Source organism: Anas platyrhynchos, chromosome 3 (assembly GCF_047663525.1).
Source record: "Anas platyrhynchos isolate ZD024472 breed Pekin duck chromosome 3, IASCAAS_PekinDuck_T2T, whole genome shotgun sequence".
NCBI classification, from domain to species: domain Eukaryota; kingdom Metazoa; phylum Chordata; class Aves; order Anseriformes; family Anatidae; genus Anas; species Anas platyrhynchos.
Window position 1 is genome coordinate 91,019,602 of NC_092589.1, and position 21,709 is coordinate 91,041,310.

At 39.8% G+C, this 21,709-nt stretch overlaps 1 protein-coding gene and 1 long non-coding RNA gene across 7 annotated transcripts in view; one reads left to right on the forward strand and one right to left on the reverse strand.

Annotated features, from left to right (window-relative positions):
- ADGRB3 (adhesion G protein-coupled receptor B3) overlaps positions 1-17,543 on the reverse strand; it is a 473,065-nt gene extending 455,522 nt beyond the window's left edge. For 2 of the 6 annotated variants that reach the window (XM_027455048.3, XM_027455042.3), the window contains exons 1-2: positions 17,283-17,540; positions 13,761-14,529 (exon numbers count right to left, since the gene is read on the reverse strand). In XM_027455048.3, coding sequence (XP_027310849.1) covers positions 13,761-14,514 — 754 coding nt within the window. In that variant the 5' untranslated portion in view covers positions 14,515-14,529; positions 17,283-17,540. Of the gene's footprint in view, positions 1-13,760; positions 14,530-17,031; positions 17,119-17,282 lie in introns of all 6 variants that reach the window. The other 4 variants (XM_027455043.3, XM_072036309.1, XM_027455045.3 and 1 more) reach the window with 4 other exon arrangements.
- Positions 17,544-17,680: 137 nt separating this feature from the next.
- LOC140002233 (uncharacterized) overlaps positions 17,681-21,709 on the forward strand; it is a 58,380-nt gene continuing 54,351 nt past the window's right edge. Inside the window, exon 1 of the long non-coding RNA XR_011808521.1 lies at positions 17,681-17,787. This is a non-coding gene — a long non-coding RNA (uncharacterized lncRNA). The remainder of the gene's footprint in view (positions 17,788-21,709) is intronic.

Consider the following 21,709-nt stretch of genomic DNA (forward strand, 5'->3'; position numbering starts at 1 on the left):
TCTTTTTTTTTTTTTTTTTTTTTTTTTTTTAACTTCCTGCAAAGCTTCTGTGTTTCTTTGCTTCACCTATTTAATCTCCCAGAAGGGGTAAACTGTAAGCTTAGAGTACTAATAAGACTGAGCTCTGTGAAAGTGCAAGCTTCTGGGAAATCTGAGGGTTTATCTGAAAGAGTAATGCAAAAAGGTAACGACCTAGAGAGAAGAGAAACTGCAGGGAGACCAAGGGGGGTAAAAAAAAGAAAAAAAAAAAAAAAGGGAAAAAATACTTAGAGCCAGAGAAGTTTCAAGGGAAATTTAAGAATGTATAAACCTTTTATTATGAGTTCTTATTACGAGTTACAAACCAAGAAGCCTGCTCAGTATTTCACTGTGAACTCCGTCACTCCGTCAGGGCAATGTGACAATTTCTGAAAGAGAGCTGCAAGTTACAAATAACAAATATGCTGAAATGGACTCTGTGGCCTGAGGGTCTGTCTTATGAGAGAAACAGTGTGTGATCATCCTTCAAGTTAGCATGCACATAATATATTCTCTGATCAACACAGCACTTTGTGTCTTCGCCAGTACATCGCTACTACCATGAGCAATGTGAGTCTGCCAAAGGAACAAAGAAGAATACCAAGGGACTTTTTGCCTGCTTGCCAAAGGGATCCCTGTCCTGAAACGGCAGGGATTACTAATTATATCAAATATATATATATATAGATAGGAAATTGCTAATTATATCACAATTATTACATACCATCTTGTTGTCATATCGAAATAACGACTTTGTCTAGAAGAGAACACTCATCATCTTCAGTATTTTTCCCAAGAAATCTCCAGTGTACGCTGTATCTAGTCTCAACTTATTTATTTATTAATTCAGAAATATTCCATACCATTTACCCAATTATTTTCTAAATTTTAAGCATTTCATCTGATTTTTAATCCAATCCAATTTTCAGCATACCTCAGTGATTTTCTTTAATTTGCCAAAAGGATAACTTTTAGGTGATAGCATTCTCTTTTAAAACATACAAAGATCCTAAGCTGTGAAACATAAGCTAAGCAGTTATAATGATAACTGAGCTGTGAGAAAAATCTGACTGGACAAGACTTCGATTCTTGGTTCATATCAGACATATTACAATGATCCATGTGTGTCCTGGTTTCAGTTAGAACAGAATTAATTTTCTTCCTAGTAGCTGGTGGAATGCTGTGTTTTGGCTTAGGATGAGAAGAGTGCTGATAACACCCTGATGTTTTAATTGTTGCAGAGCAGTGCTTATATCAAGCCAAGGACATCTCAGCCTTTTGCTCTGTCCTGCCAACAGGCAGGCTGGAGGTGCAGTAAGAGCTGGGAGGGGACAGACCCAGGACAGGTGACCCAAACTAGCCAAAGGGGTATTCCATACCATCTGACATCATGCTAAACAATATATAGGGGTGGCTAGCCGGGGGGAGGGGGCTGGACTGCTCGGGGTTAGGCTGGGCATCGGTCAGCTTGTGGTGAGCAATTGCATTGTGCATCACTTGTTTGTACATACTATTAGTAGTAGTACTATTATCACCATTGTATTATTATTATTATTGTTATTATTATTATTATTATTATTATTTTCTTGTCTTATTAAACTGTCTTTATCTCAACTCACGGGCTTCACTTTCCATTTCTCTCCCCCGTCCCAGAGAGGGAGGGGGGAGGGTGAGCGAACGGCTGCGTGGTGTTTAGCTGCCGGCCGGGTTAAACCGCGACAATGTGAAAAAGGCTATGCAATTCACACCATTCTGTGCTGTTATCAAAATAAACATTATTTTTTAATTGAGATCTCTCTTAGCTATAAAAGTAGCAAACAGATCATTGGAAAGAATAGCTGTTCTATTATAAATACATCCACGTCAATTTTAATGCAAAATATTATCTGAATCTGAGAATTTCCAAACTTAACTGTTTCAAGTGAAATACTATGGTAATAGAAAATGGACCTTAGAAATGTAAAAAAAAAAAAAAGTTGACACAACATGTTATAACATTATTTTTAGATATTAAGATATTTTTAAGGCATTTGCCAACCTCTGAAATCTAATAATTGCTGAACAGTTTCACTCAAACATGAAAACATCCTAGGTGCTGGCTTGTGGATTTCTCACTTCATTGAATCTAAGTAAATTATAAATGCTGTGGTTAAGATAGATATGCTGTGGTTAGATATGTGCTTGTCATAGATGATCTGCTCATCATGTTTTCTGATAATCTTTACTGTATTTACTGTTTACAACCTTTAGGGCCCCATTTTCTTTCATAGCTCATATGAAAGCTCAGGCCCCATATTCTTTCATAGCATTACAATAAACAATCCAGTTCTTCATATTTAATTCCTTCTCAGAAAGACAGTTTTGTAGTCTTAAATAATTCTCAATTTCATGTTCTAACACATATCATGTACTCAAAATGTTTGGTGAAAGGATATATTTAGAGATGAATGTGAAACCAAACTTACAAAACAAAACAGGAACATCAAAAATAAAAATCAAAAGGCATACGTTTCTATCATAATTTTATCAGTTATAACTCAACATCAGGCAATGGCCACTAAAATGATTCGTGGTTTTGGCCAGATGGGTCTAAAGTGAAACCATTTGTCAAATATAAATCAATAAAGAGGTACTATTTATTTCATCTAACAACAACAACAACAAGAAAAAAGCAGGTTTTAGAATGCTGAATTGTTTTAACAAAATCCATGGAAGCTCCTGGACATATTCAATGGGGAAAAACAAATAAATGTACAATGTAGTTAACCACTGTCATTCTTGCTGATTAATTCTAAAGGGTTTTTAGTGTAGCCCTGTATCCCAATAAATACTGTACTGATGTTGCCAAGTAAAATGCCTCAGGATGTGTCAAATGTTGTCTGAACCTGTCTGATTCTTCCTGGAGCTTTGTTTAAGTTTGTTCAATGATCAGGCAGATATTGCCTGATTTGTTTAACTTTTGCTTTATATAAGCAGTCAGTATAACCATATTTTTCTTAAAATAGTTGGTAGCAAAAAACAGTAGGTCTGTATAAAATGATGTACTTATTACCCCAGCTTATATGGTAATAATTGAAAAGGAGAGTCATGGTATGAGAGCCTCCATGAGATACTGGATGCATTGCAGAGGAACACAGGTCCAGCAGGGAAAACGAGGTGCTCAGGATGGTAGTCAGGATCCCAAAGTTGGGATCATGCATGATCGGTCAAAGTAGTGCAGAAACAATAAAAACAGAGAATATTTATCCTGTTTATATAAGGCAGTCCTTATATAGTAAACCCAGGTATAAGATGAAGCTGCAAGACAGTAAATATGTAAAAGCATGTCAAAAACACACACAAAAATAGGCCCAGGCTGACCACTGAGTGAAAAGAAGGTGACCGGACAGAGAATTCCTTCATGGGAGGGACTTTGAACACTGATAATCCTCTGTACTACCCTACTCCATGACTGATGCCAAAAATCTTTAGACTAGAGGAGCACTTAAAGGGGCACTGCACACAAAAAAGGTAGCTAAGAGAAAGTGGGTACATATATCTAGTTTATTATTAAGCTTTTTCTTCAAATACTTTATTTTATTATTTTTTTTTCTGTAGTAATTAGTAATTTCTGTTGTAACCCTTTATTACACTGTTAAATTTTTAATTAAACTAACAGCAAAGTCTTTGATTGATGTGCGCTTCTTTTTTGACCACAACAGTATTTGGACTGTAACATTAAGCCTTGAGAAATGAATGAAGATATTTATAGAACACAAATGACTTGGGGCATCATTGCAGATTTCAGGTGGATATACTGCATAAAGCCATTTCCAAAAAGGAAACAGAGCGCTGGTAGTGTAATTATAATTTAATAGAGGAAACAAGAAGAGGAAACAAAATTGTAAAGTTAGATTGATTACTGCCCAATTAAGGAAACTACCCCAAATTTTAGTTTCTTGGATTCATCAATGGAGTGCATTGAAAGAACTGTTAAACATCCAAGATATTCAAAATGTCACTTCTACTGGCTATCCTTAGAAAAATGAAGCACAAATCATGAGCATGTAATATAATGAAACTAAATTCTGAAAGGAAAAAAAAAAAAGTAAAAACAAAGGAACAATAATCCTTGAATTAAGTTACTAAAATATATAAATACACTACGCAATATGCAAGAAAGAGGAAGATGCTGAATAAAACGTAACTCTTGAAAACCTCCTTTTGAAAAATCTGTTTGTTCCGAAAAGAAAACTTCTACTGGTGTTTTTAGATGATATTAACCATTATAATTTTAGTTTTCTGAATCTGGAACCAAATTAATCCCATTAATAATAAAATAATTGTTTGCTGTTCTAATATTGACTATATATATTAAAGACTATCCACATTTTCATTTAAGGGTCTTTACTGGCAAACCTTTTAATTAATTAAATCTCATTTACCTGAATAATCCTATTGATTCATTGAGATTAATTACGTGCAAGTGAACACAAAAGTATGAATCCAGTCATTTCTGAAAATCATTTAGATGCTACATCCAAGTATGCCTGGATTCCTCTTCATGCCTTATTTATTATAGAAAATCTTTAATTGTAAAGTTACTATACATGTTATGTTGTCTAACTTTTTTTTTTTTTTTTTGGCAACATTTCAAACTTAACCCGGACAAAAATCCATTACCAAAAATCTTAAAAATATGTAACAGCAGATAAATGTAAGATTCATTCATTCCTGTTATATATTTCATCTTCAAAACAGTCAGTAAAATCAAACTTGCACTTCAAGTGCTGCAAAATACCTGAAGCCAATATGGATTTGATTTTCATCAGAACTGTAAGAAAAATATATATATATATATGTATAAAGATATATATCTTTCAGGTTTATCAATGATGGCATAATCTATACGGTTTAAGTACTTGTATAACTCTGCTTACTGAGTATCCTATAAGTTTTGATGTATTTATCCTCATAATTTCACCAGAAGGCAAGGTGTTGATATTATAGCAGTACTATGGGGAAAGGAAGTGATTTACAGAAATTATATTTACAAAACAAATCAAATATTTTACATGCCCCACAAGGCCTACATCTGAAATGGGGATCTCCAAAATGGTCATCCCAGAGCAGTTCATACCTACTGCTGTTGAAGAGCCATAAGCAACATGCACAAGGTGCACATAGGAGTCTGGGCATTTCCTTAGTAGTGGCAGCCTCCAAAGAGTCACTTCCACCTATTTAGCAGGGTCTAATCAAAAAGGTGGGCTTGGACCATATCTACTTGACCAAACTTTGTATGAATCACAGTCAAAGACAGAACCCTCCTTTTACAATCTACTACTAACCCTGACCTGATCACCCTATAATCAACTGCAGCACCTGCAGCAATTTGGACTCAGTGGCTCTGGTTCTCAGAAGGTTTGTCGGGTCAAGGAGCAGGAATAGCCTTTATTTTTTTCCCAGATCTGAAGCTGCACTGATTTTTGAGGATTAATTACATATTCATTGGACTAAAGAGATATGCAATAATTTGAACATTCATTTGCAAGACAGGAAAGCATAGGCTCCAGGCCTTGCTCCAATTGTTTAAGTATATTACATTGCTCCCAGGACAATAATTATCAAACTTTTCTTCTGATTGTAATTCTCCTTCAAGCATTTAGCTTCATATTTATTGGATTTATGAACCCAAATAATAGCATAATCAGCTGAAGCTCTATGACCCTATACATAACTGCCACAACTTTACCAGGTGCTGGGACTGGCTATTATCCCAGCCTTGGAATCCTCCCCTCCAAGGACAGCAAAATCACGATACTCTCTGTATTGTCAGTGACTTCCTAGACATTTGGTGGAGACAGGACCAGCTGGACTAAGCTCTGTACTCATATTATTCCTGCAGTGCTGAATCTTTTTCCTCCTTTCCTTCATCCGTATGATGCACATCCATCAGCCTTCAAATCTAGCAGTGTGGAGCACCTGTATGTGTGCCAATCAGTGCAGACACGAGCCAATACTGCAGAACAAACAAAACATTTCCAAAGATAAAAACATAACTCATTGTTCAAGCTGAAGTGCCCAGCTTTGCAGACAATTCACCTCCTCTGTGTGCACATTAACAGAAGGGACTGCAAAGGACATATTCATACATGAGAAAAGCAAAAAATGTGTGAGAAAAGTGAACCATTTAGGATTCAAAGAAAGATTCCACATGAAATCTTAAGATTTAATATTTTCCAAAATCCTTTAAGGAAAAAAAGTTCTCTTCTTACATGAAGCATGGTCAACGCTATTCCTTCACATGAATAAATAGCACTAATTCAGTTCCCTGATTTTCTAATCTGTAATTTAAGCCCTTTCCAGATGCACTACAGGAATGAGTTTCAAGGGCTTTGCAGAATCATCTCTGGGCACTCCGTGCATACTTTCACAGCAATTTGAACAACTCTTTAGTGATCAGTGGGAAGCCCTGGTTGAACTTCTTGGATGCTATTTTGAAGGATCCATTGGTAATACTGTAACTGAACCTGATATATTTCCCTAGAAATATAGAATTGTGCAACTGGCTGCTAACACATGCAAAAGAATGGGCAAGCATGATGTTTTTTGATTGCTTTTTTGATATATTTTTTTTTGGGGGGGGCCTAAACCAACCTAAACCTGGCTACAACCAGCACAGCCTTTCCTTTCCAGCAATTTCTTGTGCCACTTTTTGATACCGATAGAGGCTCTGCTGGGCAACTATAGTACACTCACCCAACATCGAGATCACCTAACAAGAGTAAAACAAAACAAAACAAACAAAACAACAAATAACACCCCTCTTCCCCCCAAACAAACAAACAAAAAACAACACTACACAAACAAACAAAAACTATAGCTGAACAATTTTCTGCTTGGCTCATGTGCTAAAATAGTTCAGCAAAGGGAAAGGAATGAAGACAGAGCCATCTCAGCAGCCTCAGCAGGTCTCAGATTGACACAAGCAACCTGTAGTAGTATACCTCAGTGGAGGCAAGGCTGAACATATTCCCTTATAACAAAAGGTATTTCCAACTGTAGTTAGAAAAGAAGTTTAGTTCATTTTCTACAGCTAGGAGCTGGAGAATTGCTCTCTTGATCCTTCAACCCCACCAACATCATCCTTCAGCAAATCTGTTTAAAGGCACACAACTACCAGCAATAGATGAAAGATATGAACCATACTATAAATAAATGGTGTCTCTGCATAATTGATATCTGAACAATTAACACATGAAGAACAATAGGAACCAAAGCTGACACCCAAACAGTTTTACATTTACTGATGAATTAAAAGAAAGCAAATTGTGGAAAACTTGCCAAAAAGGCCTATTTTTCTATCAAACTACCATTTTTTTTTTTTGTATGTTTTCAATTTCAGGTTGATATAAATAAAATTTGAACTGAATAACTATAAAACATCTTGCTTCCAAATTTCAACTACACACACCAAGGATGCATTATACATCTTCCTTCACCATAAGATAACAAAGAACAAAAACCACAGAAACTGAAGGGAAATACATTAAGAGACTATCAGCTAAAAGAAGAGACAAGAACGCAGCAAACAGTTACAAAAATAGCATTTTTCTTCAGTGCATGTTTTTCACTCTACCCAGTGTCAAGGATTCATTCAAAACTAAAACTAAACAGAAAGAAGCATAAGAAACCTGAAATGATAGAATTAATATAAATCGTGAAATAATTTGCAATTGATAGAAAGAACACATTGTATCACTGTTTCACATCTATTCTGTGGGCTCTAATCTAATTTTTATGTAGACCAAATTATAACATTAGGAATTTGCTTTTGTAAAGGACAATAATTTGTCCATTGAAAAATAAAGTAACAACAGTAATCTCATACAGAGTTATTGTAGATTGGTTTAATTAATTCTGATGGTGGCTAGTCCATAAGAAAAAAATCATCATTAATTTGATATAAACATTATTTGTAACTTATAGATTAACAAAACTGAGAACAACTTTGAAAAAATTGACTGTCTTCCTGTTGAGATTTAACCAGCATAAAGGGCTCTAACTCTGAAATATTCATGTATCAATGATGCATAATTTGTAAATTTGTATTTTATGTCATGTACAACTTTCTCTATCCTAAGGAGTATTTTATATTTCTTGTTAACAGTGAATGCAAATAATGCTCAATGGAATTCTGCAGTGACCTTTGTTTTATTACAATTACTGCATATTTATAAATGAGCAGCTAAACTTCGATTTGAAGACTACAACTTTGAGTTGGAATCCTTTGATAAAACACAACTGAATGAACTTCATAAAATTAATTCCCAAAGAAGAGAAAAAGAAAGTCTCCTCTGAATATTCCTCTGTGTATACCAACACACAAAGCACATTTTCCTATGCTTTTGCAAGCAGAAAACTAAACAAAAGAGCAATATGGATAGCTCTAAACAGGAGAGGATAAATAGTTTTTAAAAGAATGTGTAATAGACCACAGAATCTCTATGTTATATACATTTATAAAATATATATGCATAGGTAAAAACACTACAAAATAAGAAATGCAGTACTTCCATTATGTCATAATTCCATGTAATGTCACTGAGACCTAATAACTAAAATCCTACTGTGTAAACAGAATCACCATTAACAGCAGTTAATGACTGTTCTACATGTGAACACTTACACATTAGTCAAAAGTACACTCAAGGACAGGTCTAAAGTGCTGTAAAGCCATTGAGTACTCTGCCCAGCCAGACTAATTGTAATAAAAGTATTTGAGGAAAAAAAGCATGGCTCACTCATATGACAAAAGCAATTACAGAAGACTAGACTTGTCTGAAATATTTGGTGGTACCGGACTTGGTGCTATTGAGTTCTTTTTCACAGGAACCAGCAGCAAGAGCTGTTCCTCATTCAGGAATTCTGTTCCTAATTCAGGTATTTTTTGTCTTCAGTCTCAACACTATTTTTTAAAATACATATATATATATATATATATATATATATATATATATATATATATATATATATATATATATTTCTCATTCTTTATCATCATCTTCTACTTAGATTTAGTGATCTTAAAATGGAAGTCTTTAGCAGCATTTGTCCCCATCTGAGAACAGGTCTGCATGATGTCTGATGTGCAATAATGCACATAAATAGAGGTTTAATTTAAGTTTAAAATGTGCCTTGGTGTATCTAGATCACTGTTCAGGTTACAAAGCAGCTTCTAGCATGCTATTTCTTTGAAGTCAACAATGATTAACATTTGAGTTTATGGAAAACCAGTGTTCATATCCTATATAGTACACCTATGATATCACTGAAGGCAGGGCAAACTCTTGCAGTATGCTGGCATTTCTTCCCAAAATAAGTAATATGCCATCATCTTAGAGTGAGAAGTAATGATATGAACTGTGATACCAAAGAAATTACAACTCAGACATATATATATTTAAACATAAACATATATACTAACCACACTTTTTATTATTTTTTTTTTAACTGGAAGCAAAGCTATATATATATATGCATATATATTTTCCTATTGTAATGGATATTGTCCGAGCGTTTTCTTTTTTCACTTTAATATTAAATAGTTGTTAACACACTAAATTTTAAATATCTCTATGCGGATGTTAGACTCCATTTTGTAATTTTTGATCTTCCTAGATAAATCCTGCATTGATTTAACAGTTTAAATCCTCTGATAAAGCCATGCTATGGCATGTTACTACAGCATATGATTTTCTGATGAGGGATATCCAGCCTTCTCAGCCATCTAGTCATCTCTGGGTATGTGATGAATATTATAAATTCATCTTAAATGTGTGCAACAAGAGTTGGGCATTCATGGAATGACATATAAATAAATTCATTTATGCCATGAACATTTCACAATACTATTTGCATCTTACTCTTATTCAACAATATAGCATGAATTATTGTATTAAAGGAACATAAATAGTAAATCAGGTGAGAGATCCCTGTTGCTTTCAGGTCTGAAATTAGAAACAAACAAAAACCCAACAGTTGCCAAATGCTGAGGTGCCAATGTGCAGCAAGCAAATAGAATTTATGACAAAGTAGAACAATGTCACATTCAAATAATAATAATAATAATAATAATAATAATAATTTATACTGAATGAACATTATATACAAAATTACATCTGAAACTCCAAATACCAAGACTTAATTAACGTGAATTTCTCCCCTTTCCTTTTCTTCTGCTGATGAATGTAAGAAGACAAAATAAATATTTATATTGTTTTATAACAGAAAACTCCAAAATAAATTTTCTAAGTAAACCATTACATATGTATATATATTGCTTTGTAGTGGTCACAATGAGAAAATACGTTTTTGCATTCTTATTACATCATTCATAAAAATATATGGATTGACTGCATACAAAGGCTTACAGGTCCACAAAAGTTGGACCTGAGCCATGTCTTATTGACAGATACTTCCTGAGATACTTCAGTCACAGCACTGAAGATCAAGAGGACAAATTCCCTTAAGCTCTTAAATTCAGGCCCCTGCCTGAGACTTCACTGAGATCTATTTGCTAGTGCTTTGATCCAAGCTAAGCATCTCAGATGTAAGACTATGGAAAAATGGAAACTGGGTCTTAGTGAAAATGTGGTGATTTTCAATATTGCTTTAATCAGTGACATCAGTGACGATCTGCTTATGGAAGACATGCTGGTTAAGCTACACATTTCCAAACCATTTTTTTTTTTTAAATAATAATGGTTACAGTTTCTTTTTTTGACCTAGTTCCTTTTATTGTTCAAGCACTTCAGCACTTTTAGAAACACAATCATCTATTATGTACTTGTCACATCTTTTGTAAAATGCTGCAAATTTTTGAAATGGAAAAGTACTGTCTTTCATCCATTTTCCTAAGCCATTTATCATATTCAAAATTATAAAAATATTCAGAGGTTCAAAAAAGAAGTAGTAGGCTTTAATTTAAATGTTCTCTATTTACATTATAGTTCTTGAAGGGTGCTGGAAATAGTTTTGGGGAAAGATTTTGTATTTCATGTAGTCAAGCTTTCACGTAGAAAGCAAATCTGAAGGATGGAAGAGTATGCACAATCTTGTAAGAAAGCTGTCAAGTCTTTGCAATTCCTTTCCGAAAGCCATTGCTATGCAATGTCAGTACCAAACCTCAAAGTAATGCACAAATTCTTAAAATACAATCTCACCAAGTCCAGAGCTCTCTCAAAGTGATAGGCAACAGTGGTATTTCCCTTCAAAACTCAACTGATGCTAATAAAACTGCACTTTCATTTAGCACTATGAATACAAGAAACCTTTCTGTTATTGGTCACCCTTATTTTTACTACCTGTGCTGATCTAACTCAAACCAGGTTGCCCAAGAAAGAAACTTTTCTATTTCTTCCCTAAATGTTTGCTGACACAAGTGATGAATTGCATCATGTTTGTGCTAGGAATATTCTACATTTTGATCCCTCAATAAAGCCTCCAACTGAACCACAAGCCAGCTTTATAAAGACAAATACACTGACCGACCTGCTTGATAAATATGAATCTGTCTACAGAAAAGGAATCAACACACCTCTCTTGCAGATTGTTAACTTTCTGTAGGAAAGACAAAAAAATGCTTCAAACACTGAACTGGAAGACAAAGAGCATACTGCTACTGAGAAGGACCGTGAGGCTTAATTTGCTAACTGATTTTAACTTTCTGTAACAGCCTGATGAACAATTTCCAAGTGCATGGAATAATTAAATAAAACATTTAAATAATTCTATTATTGTTAAAATTCTCAGCCGCACATACATACACTCAAATAACTACTATGGCAAAACAAATGAAGGATACCTTTCACCTAAAGAAATAAAATTTACACCCACTCTAACAATGCTGTTTATCAAGGAAGTATCCAGGGAGAGCTGCAATTAGGGCAAGAATTAAAATATGACTGAGACTGGAAAGAAAATACGTTGCAAACATGTTTCAAAATTTACAGAAAATAAAACAAATTGCAATATTTGCCCTAAGCATTCTTTGTCCTCTCTGCTAAGGGAAAGAAAGTGGGTGTTTTACACGGGAGACGCACATCCCCTGAAACCCAGCCTATTTTCAGGAGAGCTACGAAGGGACCTCGGCAGCCTGTGCTCCCCGCTGTGTCTCCTGTCCCCAGCGGCGAGGTGACACCTCAGCATCCCCGGGGACGCGCCTCGGCCCCTGCGGGAGCTGCTCGGCGTGGCCTCCGCGGGCAGAGCCCGGCGCCGAAGCCGGAGCTGCCTCCGCCTCCCGGGGCACTAATTAGCTCTAAACGATGTTAAATAGCATCCCTGCCGCTGCGCAGGTTTCTCTGGGAGTTTACAGGAGGGGAGCTTCCCTGTCATTTCAGATGGCTGCGTTTTCCCGGCTCCGAGCTGTTGGGTGCGTGGAGAGACCTGCAGGACACCAAAAGTGTCCCCTGTCCCCCTCCCCATCCCCCTGCCCTGCCCGCGGCCGCTGGCACCGCGGCAGCTGGAGCAAGTTCAGCTTTTCTTCTCCCACAGCACTGGGGCTTGGCTGCCCTTAAAGAAAATCCTCTCCTAACAACGTGTCAATGTTACATTCCTCCACAAAGCCACTTCTATTAGGGGGGCTGGGAGCTTGGCGCTGCCTCTCCACAGACTGGGAGCTTTGTGGCTATGCAGAAAACAAGGAGAGTGGGAACATTTCCTGCATGAAAATGCAGCACCCTGGGATGGATGATTTATCCCTTGCCGCAGGGGCAAAGACCTCCTGTCTGCCCTGCATGGCTGCTCTGAAGCACCCCCACATGCACAGGTTGCACATAAGAACCCCCAATTTGTGTTCAATCTATGCTTTCCCACCCTCTGGTCCCCTCTGCACCCTTCCTAAAATCACCCCCAGACCTCTCCAAAACATCAGGAGGCCAAAGCAGGAAATGTGAAGCAGTGAGATCGTGGACTGCCACTCTAATTGCTGGATTCCTGGCTTCCCACCCTTCCACAACCCACCTTTTCCAACAGGGACACGAAGCAGCTGTCAGGACTGACACATCCACCCACCCCACTAGTATTGCTGTGAGATGCAAAGCCTTCATCTCCTGAAGTTGACACCTCCTGGGAAAGGGGCACAGCAGCAGCCTGCAGGTCTGTCAAGTCAAAGAGGCATGTGCTGACTGTGCATGGCGGTTTGTATCTCTAGGCATCACGGGCAGAGGGCTTGCCCTGGAGAACCACGTTTGTTTTATAGATTGTTTTTAAGTCTGTCACAGTTGGGACCAGGTGTCCTGACCATAGCAGATCTCTGGGTGTTCTACTCAGGATGCCCACATGCCTTTGGAAACATTTTCCTTGCAAAGTCAAGGGATCTCATCAAGATTTTGTAGTTGAGTGTAACGGTAAAGAAATGGTGACTGATTCCTGGCTCATCACCTGTGGGCATTACTGTAAATGAGGGCTAAAAACAGAGGGAATCTACATATGAGGAGTTTCTGTACTGCTCAGCAGAACATGATGCTGAAGGCTAGACCAGTTTAGAAAAGAGAATGCATCCCTCCCTGCCCAGAGGGAGTGTACATTGTTTCCAGCCCTTTCACCTCCTCTGGAGGCAAGCAGCAGTGAAGAGCAAGTCAAATGAATGTGAGTATCAAAGAGAGACGGCAACAAGACCTACACACCGGTGTGGGATTCAACACACCCCCAACAGACCACCCCCCCCCCCCCCCTTACACCCCCCCTCAAGAAGCACCTACCTTCTTTTGGAGGCCGTTTGGCTTCTCTGGTGAGGTTGCAGACCTGGGTGGTTTGCAGCTCCTGGGTCAAGCAGCCTTCTGTCTGCTCATTGAGGGGCAGCACCACATTATTGAGCAACACCAGGGACTGGTCATCTATTCCCCATTCTCCCAAATGCTGAGGGCAGGTGCATTTTGTATACATGATCCCACAGGACTCGGTTCTCCCGTTCTCAGATTTCAAGCAGCTCTCCAACCAAGTGCATAACACATGGCACCCAAACTGGCTCGGGCTCACCTTGTTCAAAACCAAAAACTCAAAGAAGGATTTTTGGTCTTCTTCCTTTTTGTGTAATCCTAGGAAATCGATAGGATAGACGCGGCGTATCTGAATAAAATTCTTATCATACTGCAAAAATACAAAAGCATTCTTGGAATCGCAGAGCTGCATTATAGAGTGGTTATTTTTTAAAAGATCCTTTATTTTTTCATGGGAAAAATGATCAAACTGATAAGCCAGGAGGGAAAAGTTGGAGCAGCTGAAGTCCTTTTTGGAAAATTTCAGGTAAATACTATATTTGGTCGGATCTGGATTTTCCAGTGTCCAAGTGCAGTTTGTGAAGTTTTTTGGAAACATTTCACTTACAGAATACGATCCATAAATGACCCCCTTCACCAGCGTGGAACACCAGAAGTCTTGGGCAGCATTAAATCCAAACATAACCAGTAGATAGGTGGAAAATATATAAATCAGCAAATTACGAACAGCCTTCATCCTATGTCATTTGGCCTGCAGGAGATGAAATGAAATGAAAATGCAAGTAGAATTCTTCACGCATTGAAAACCAAACTCCTTCCAATATTCGAGCCAGCTGTTTTCAAGCTTGCAGTTAGAACCCCTTTCAGAAAAAAGGGCAGGTAATTTTTATTTTATGACACAAGGGAACGCTTTGCTGCTGTGTGAACAGCGCCATCACGTGGCCATCGCGACAGCCCAATCTTCTACATCCAAATTAAAAAAAAAAAAAAAATCTATTAGATTATTAATAGGAATGTCCTCTCCTGTCTAGGCTGTAGTCATCATGGCGTGGACTAGAACTGCTCATCTTAGGTAAAAACTTAGACGCCTTACCCGACGGACTAAAAGCAGGACAATTTATTTATTTATTTATTCAAAAAGTAAATAAGTAGTCTGCTTTATTCATATCTGTGCACATACATTGTGCACGTGGAGAATTTCACCAGAATAGATCAAGAAAGCCGGTATCATCTGTTGTTATGTATTATTTTTCTATTAAGTCTGGGAAGTAACTGTGAAGAATTACAGCCATAATGTTAAAAAGCCCAAATAGTATTTGTTACAGACGGAATATTATATTCCATATGTCTACATGCATTCACAGTGGCCACCTGGCATACAGAGGTCTTTATAAAAATAAATCCCAGGAAGGAAGTACTAAGATTAATATATTAATAAAATGTTGAGACTATCAGAGAAAGAAACAAAGATGGACAGATGAAACTAGTGATGGTCTGACACCACTACTAAGTGCCAGCATTTTAAGATAGGAATTCAAATGTGCTACAACCTCTTAGGATATATAAAATGGATCACTATATTAGTGTCTACAACCATTAGCTCTATATAGCTTGCACAGCTATAGTAGGACCTCTACACCTATTGCACTGTACTGGGTCTCTTGCTTACCCTGTTACTCTGAATATCTTGTACTGTCTGATTAGCTCCTGGGCTTTGCAGATGTGTGCTTGAATGATGATATATTACCTTTTATCTGCAAGTATCACCAAATAAAGCTGTTTTACTGCACCTGTCAACTGCTACAGCCTCCTCTAGAGTTCTGTTCTCTTAACAGTGGCCTAGGTTAATGAAGTGAGCATTAGTTATATTTGCCTGCGTAATGTTATCCAAAAAAAAAACAACAAAAAACAAAAAACAAAAATTGAACATTTTCAGCATTAACCTTTGAGTTATCCCTTACAAATAAGTAGTTTTTCACCTTCTGTTTTCAAAGGCAAGTAGGCAGAAGTGATGCCAAGCTAATTTCAAAACTCTCTGGATTTCAGTCTCTTCCACTGTTGCTCTATAAGCAGAGGCAGATATACACTCACAGACACTGAGTTTTGATATGTGTCTTTGCCTAGCTTTTCATCTCCTCACCAAACAGCAAGGCATCTTCTGTCTCCCATTGCGTAACACACAGCAAATCACCAGATTAAGCTCCCTTGAAGAGATTTTCATATCTCCTAGATTACAATTCAAACTCTGAATCTTGAAATGGGCAAAGCAGCACCAACTCTAACCCTCTTTATAGCTGCAGTTAAAAAAAAAAAAAAAAAAAAAAAAAGCAGAGCTGCTGTCAGTTCTATCCACACAGTCAGATTTTCTCTTTCTGAGCATCCATCTCAATGAATAATATGGTCCTACTTCTCCAAATAGGGTCGGTACAGCATTTAAGGTTTTAAAAAATAGAAACTTATAGGGAATTCTGGAAACAATTTTCCCTTTTCTGAAGCACTTTGCAGGCATTGCAGTTCTGCGCAGTGTTATTCAGGATGGTGTAGGCGTTGAAAGCCAATGTGACAATAAGTGTCTAAATTAGGAATTCCACCCATGAAAAAGGATTAATTTTATAATCTAGAAAGCAAAAAGGGGCCTTAGTTGCTTTTTAATTTAAAAAGGAAAAAGCCTCTGACTTTTCTCATCCTCTATGAAATTAGAAAAATAAAGACGTCTGCAGTGCTAGGCTGTTTTCTGTGAAGAAACGTAATCAGATAGCCCTCATTTTAGTTATGTGTTTGTTCATACAAAGCTACTGATACACAATTTTGTCTTAATCTCCCTCTCCCTCGGTGTATTACACACGCACACACATCCAAATCGAATGTGCCGGCAGCATTTCATTTAGTTTGCAATAGTGCTAAATACAAGAGGGAAGCTGCTTGCCAAAAGGATTAGGCACCCAGATTAAATAAAATCTTCCTTTTCCATGGAGGATGGAGTTAAAGGACAGGCACAGAGGCTTAAGGTTGCCCTTTAGGGAAGGGGGGGAACCCTTTTCTGCTGAAAAGCAAACGGGCGTTTAGTTTGGATATTCCCCAAACTGATTTTCTAGGTGACACTGTAGTTTAGCCGAACATAGACGGCGCCATCACTCCACTTATTTTTTCCCCAGCAGAAGACCCACTGACTCCTCTTATTTTAACTTCCTATTAACCTAACATCTCCCCCCACCCCACCCCCCCAATAAAATTACCCCAATCGTGCACAAACCTCAGGTTTTCTTCGTCTCGCTGGAAATTACTCTCGGGGAAGCAGACCTGTCGCCAAACGGACTTCTCTAACTTTTAAACTGCAGCGCTGAAGTAAATGCAGAGATCATTTTGTATGTGCTGTCTCTCTCTCTATCCTTCAGCAACAGCCTGTCCCCCTCCTCCGCCGCCTCCTCCCCGGAATCCCAAGCTAAAAGCTCTCCAGTCGTAATCCCTGGAAATGGGAAATGGAAATGCCCCGGGCACCCTTACCTTCCACTCCGAAAGCTGTCAGGCTATTTCTCTAAAAGACTAGCACCACAGGCACACGTCCCAACAACAGTGATGGAGAGATTCCCCTTCTGTCGGAAGCACCGTTTCCCATTTTCCCCGGCTCAGGTTCAAAACCAAGATTAAAAAAGCAGCAGAAGATAAAAAACGCGGCGAGAAAACCCCCGCACGCCACACGCACACCCCACCGAGGGAAAAAAGCAGCTTTGGCTCCGGATCCACCAAATCCAACCACATGAAGGAAAAAAAAAAAAAAAAAAAAAAAAAAAAAAAAAGCACCACAACCTCAAACCAGCGAGACTGCAGGGGGGTAAAAATGGAAGTGGCTGAGCAAGCGATGGATTTTTTTTTCTTTTTCTTTTTTTTTTTCTTTTTTTTTTTTTTTTTACTTGAAACAAAGTCTCAGCACAGCAGCCCGATGAGCGGCGATGCCAGGCAGGCGACGGTCTGAGAGGAGGAGGACTCAGGCGCTAGTGCAGATTTGTTGGTGGGTTTTGTTGTTGTTGTTGGTACTGGTGGACTTATTCCTCTTGCCTCCCTCCTCCTCCTCCCCCCTCGGGCACTAAGGGCCGGACAGCGGCGGGGTGTGGGGGGGGTGTTCCTCGGCTGCCGTTGATCGGAGAGCGAGCGGTGCGAACGCCGGCCGCGCAGGGGAGCGCGGAGGGAGCGGGAGCGCGGCTCTGGCGCTGCGTGTGCGCGCGTGTGTGCGCGCGCGTCTGTGTGTGCGTGTGTGCGAGCCAGCCAGCCAGCCTCCGTGGGGGCCGCCGGCTGTGTGCGCGTACCCGTGCGCGCAACCCTCCCGTCCTTCTCCCCCCCGCGCCCCCCCGCCTCGCTCTCCTGGGGCGGCGGCGTGCGCGCGCCCCTGCGCACCGCTCCGCGCGAGTGCGCGCGGGTATGAGTATGAGTGTGTGTGTGTGTGTGTGAGTGTGTGTGAGTGTGCCAGGCGCCCCTCCCGGCCCCCGGCGTCTGGCACATCAGGGCCGCTCGGCACCCAGCGCGTCCCGGGAGCGGCGCTAGCTACGCCGGGAAGAGATTTTTTGGGGACCTCGGCTGACGCCGCTGGGGAAACGGGGAAAGGATGGCAGGAGTTGGGGGGGGGGGGGGGGAGGGCGGGAAGCCCGCCCTTGATCTCTTTCCTCTTGTTTTTTCTTTAAAAGCACCCCCCCCCCAACCTCCCCCCTCCGTCGCAGCCCCGAGAGCTGTCACTTTGGCTCCGCGCTGCAGATTAACCGCCACGGCGCTCCCCAGGAAAAACCCTTTCGAAGTGCCGCCCGCCTTTGACTGGAACAATGGCAATTTTCTCAGCGAGGCTGCAATTAACGCCGTATTTGTTCCCTGATGGAGAGAGGAGGAGGCTGCGGCCGGGTCGCGGTCCTTCCCCCGGCCGCCGCCGTCTAGCGGGGCGCGGGCAGGGCACGGGGCGGCGGGGGGGGACGACCCGGGGGATCCCTCAGCAAGGAGGGACCTGGTCCGGGTCCCCGTCGGGGGAGAGGCGCTGCCCCCCCCCACCCCCCCGCGGGGGCTGCCAGCAGAGTTTGCGAGGAGGCAGCGGCTGGAGGGCATCAATAGCGGCAGGGGAGGTTTGGGGTGGGAGGGGACAGACGGGGGAGCTCCGTGGAAGGTGCCTTTCCGCTGTGAATGTGCACCCCCCATCCCCCCTTCCCTGATTATTTGGGTGTAGCCGAGGAGGTTTGAATATGCATTTTTTTTCCCCTCCCCTCCGGCTGCGTCTCTCCCGCTCCCCAGGGCGAGTCGGGCTCTCCGAGCGGTCGGGGCAGCGCTCGCGACAGCAGATATCCGGTGTGGAAATTAGGGGATGACATTTTAATAAATGCTGCTGTCAGTCAGCGAGCAGACCGCGGCCTGGCGGCTGCCTGCTCCCGCCGCTGCCATTCGACAGGGAGAACAAAGCCCTGCCGAGGCGGTGTGGCCGGCTCCCTGCGACAAGCCCGCCCTCTCAAAGTTCACGAGAAACACCACTGCACGCCTTGGTTTGGAGGCCCTCTCCCTCCCACCCCGATGAAACGAGACTTTGAACTTCTGGGCAGCGTCCAAACCATCCGTTCCTCAAAGCTGAGAGTTTTTTTGCCATCCCAGCCCCGTAAAGATTTGAATTCCAGTAATACAGAGCTTTTATGATCACAATTACATGCTGCACAAATTCTGATCAGAGGTATTGCTGGTCACAAACAAACCACTTCTGGCCAAAGTAAATGAAAGGACAGTTATAGCTTTTTACTATGTTTTCCATAGGTACAAGCTGTAAACCACATCCTTGCTAGCTTTTACAAACATAAAGAGTTCATGTCCTTGTTGTCAAAGTAAAACAAAAAACATCTACTCAGTACAAGGAAACTGTGAGAAATGTGCATGATCTATGCCCAGCAAATATGATGCAATGAAAACTGAACCATTTATGGCTCAAATGATGATCATACTCTCTCACGTTCAGTGATACTCTGTATGATCTCTCAGTGATCATCGTGTTGCTTGAAATACTTCAAAAGTAGTTCAGTTCATTGACAAGTTGCTATGAGCAGAATAAATCAAAGGTGTAAATACAAGGCAGTATTTAAATACCTTTTTACTCCCTTCACTGTAAAAGAAGAACATGGCGGTAAGTCATAGGAAAAAGCCACCCTGGGTGAACTCTTTCACCCATTTCCTATAGCATTGACAACTTGTAGTTTGTTATTTGCAAGTGGAAATGAAAATTTGTACACAGTGTGTGGTAAATTATTGTATTAAACAACTTACTAGGTATCCCAACCCTGTGGTTAACTTCCACTTTCATTTTTGTGAAGACAAAAATCGTCTGCAAACAAGGGAAAGGCTGGGAGTTGCACAAGTCACAGTTAAGTTAACTCTGTGAGCCGAAGAACAGAGAGATGGAGGCACAGAGCACTCTGCAGATTTCTTTTCAAGATTTGTTGCCATGAGACTTGAACAGTGTAGTTTTTAATTGCTGGAGCTAATTCTAAAATAAGCTATGCCATTTGTGAAATACTGAAATATTGATGGTCCACTTGTATGTGCCTGCCTCCTTGAACTGAGGCCAACTTCAGAAAGTTTGTTTGCCAGGTGTCACACAGCTGCATTTGAAATATCAAAAATCCAGAATATTGATACACTACAAGGAAAAGTATATGTCTATAAAATATAAATAAATAGAAATGACACTATATTTGTTTAAACTGACAGGCAGCTAATTTTTGTTTGGAAAGGTGCTGTTTTATATGTACATTTAGCATAGGGCAGATGTAAAGTGAATATATACACATCATCCAGAAATATTGAGCAGATCCAGGTTCTGAATCTCTGTTAAAACCTAGAAATTAGGTATTAATGCAATCCCATGCTATTTCACAGCAGTACTGTCAGAACTGCATGGGACATGTGGCGCCATCTGTACTACAAAGAAAGTATCAAGGCACTAAAAGAAGTGTTATGTCACTCAGTAGTAGTGTGGTGGGGATAGGCACAACATAGTGAACACTAAATTTATAGTGCTGCTTTCTAGACTGGATGTGATTGTTTCAGAAAGGTTGGGCTCAATCCAAACTAGGAACGAGGGTGGAGAGTAATATTTTTAAGTAATTTCTGTATTGGCGGAAAAAAAAAAAGCTGCTTACCAAATGTAATATGCTGGATGGAATAAATTAAAGGGTTTGTTTAACTTTTTCTTTCTTTCTCTCTTTCTTTCTTTCTTTCTTTCTTTCTTTCTTTCTTTCTTTCTTTCTTTCTTTCTTTCTTTCTTTCTTTCTTTCTTTCTTTCTTTCTTTCTCTCTCTCTCTCTCTCTCTCTCTCTCTCTCTGTCTCTCTGTCTCTGTCTCTTTCTCTTTCTCTTTCTCTTTCTCTCTTTCTCTCTCTCTTTCTCTCTTTCTCTCTCTTTCTCTCTCCCGCTCTCTCGCTCTCTCGCTCTTTCTCGCTCTTTCTCTCCCTTTTTTCTTCCCACCCACAGCAGCAGTTTAAGATCTTTGGTACCTCAGTCACAGCAACTAAGTGATTTCAGTTCAGGTTTTAGAGAACATAGCACAAAATTCAACAAAATTATAACTGTAATTATAATTCATAGAGATTTTTGGTGCAAATTGTATAAGGGAAGCCACAGCTTAAAGCAAGTGGAAAATGGACTGTTCTCTAACTTAACCACCTGTCAGCTTAAGGGGAACTCTTTCCAAGTCAAGGTCACCCTTGCAGCCTGCAGTTCTATGAGCACATAAAATATAGTTTATCTCCAACATTGAACTGACTGAAGGTTTTTCAACAAATAATTTATCTAAATTCCCTTAATTTTGTAGTTTAATTCTCTATTATCGTTCTCTATTATCATATTATTGTCATATGCTTAATTAACTACAGCTAGATGTAGAGAGTTACTTAGATATCTTATTATGCACAAAAATGGA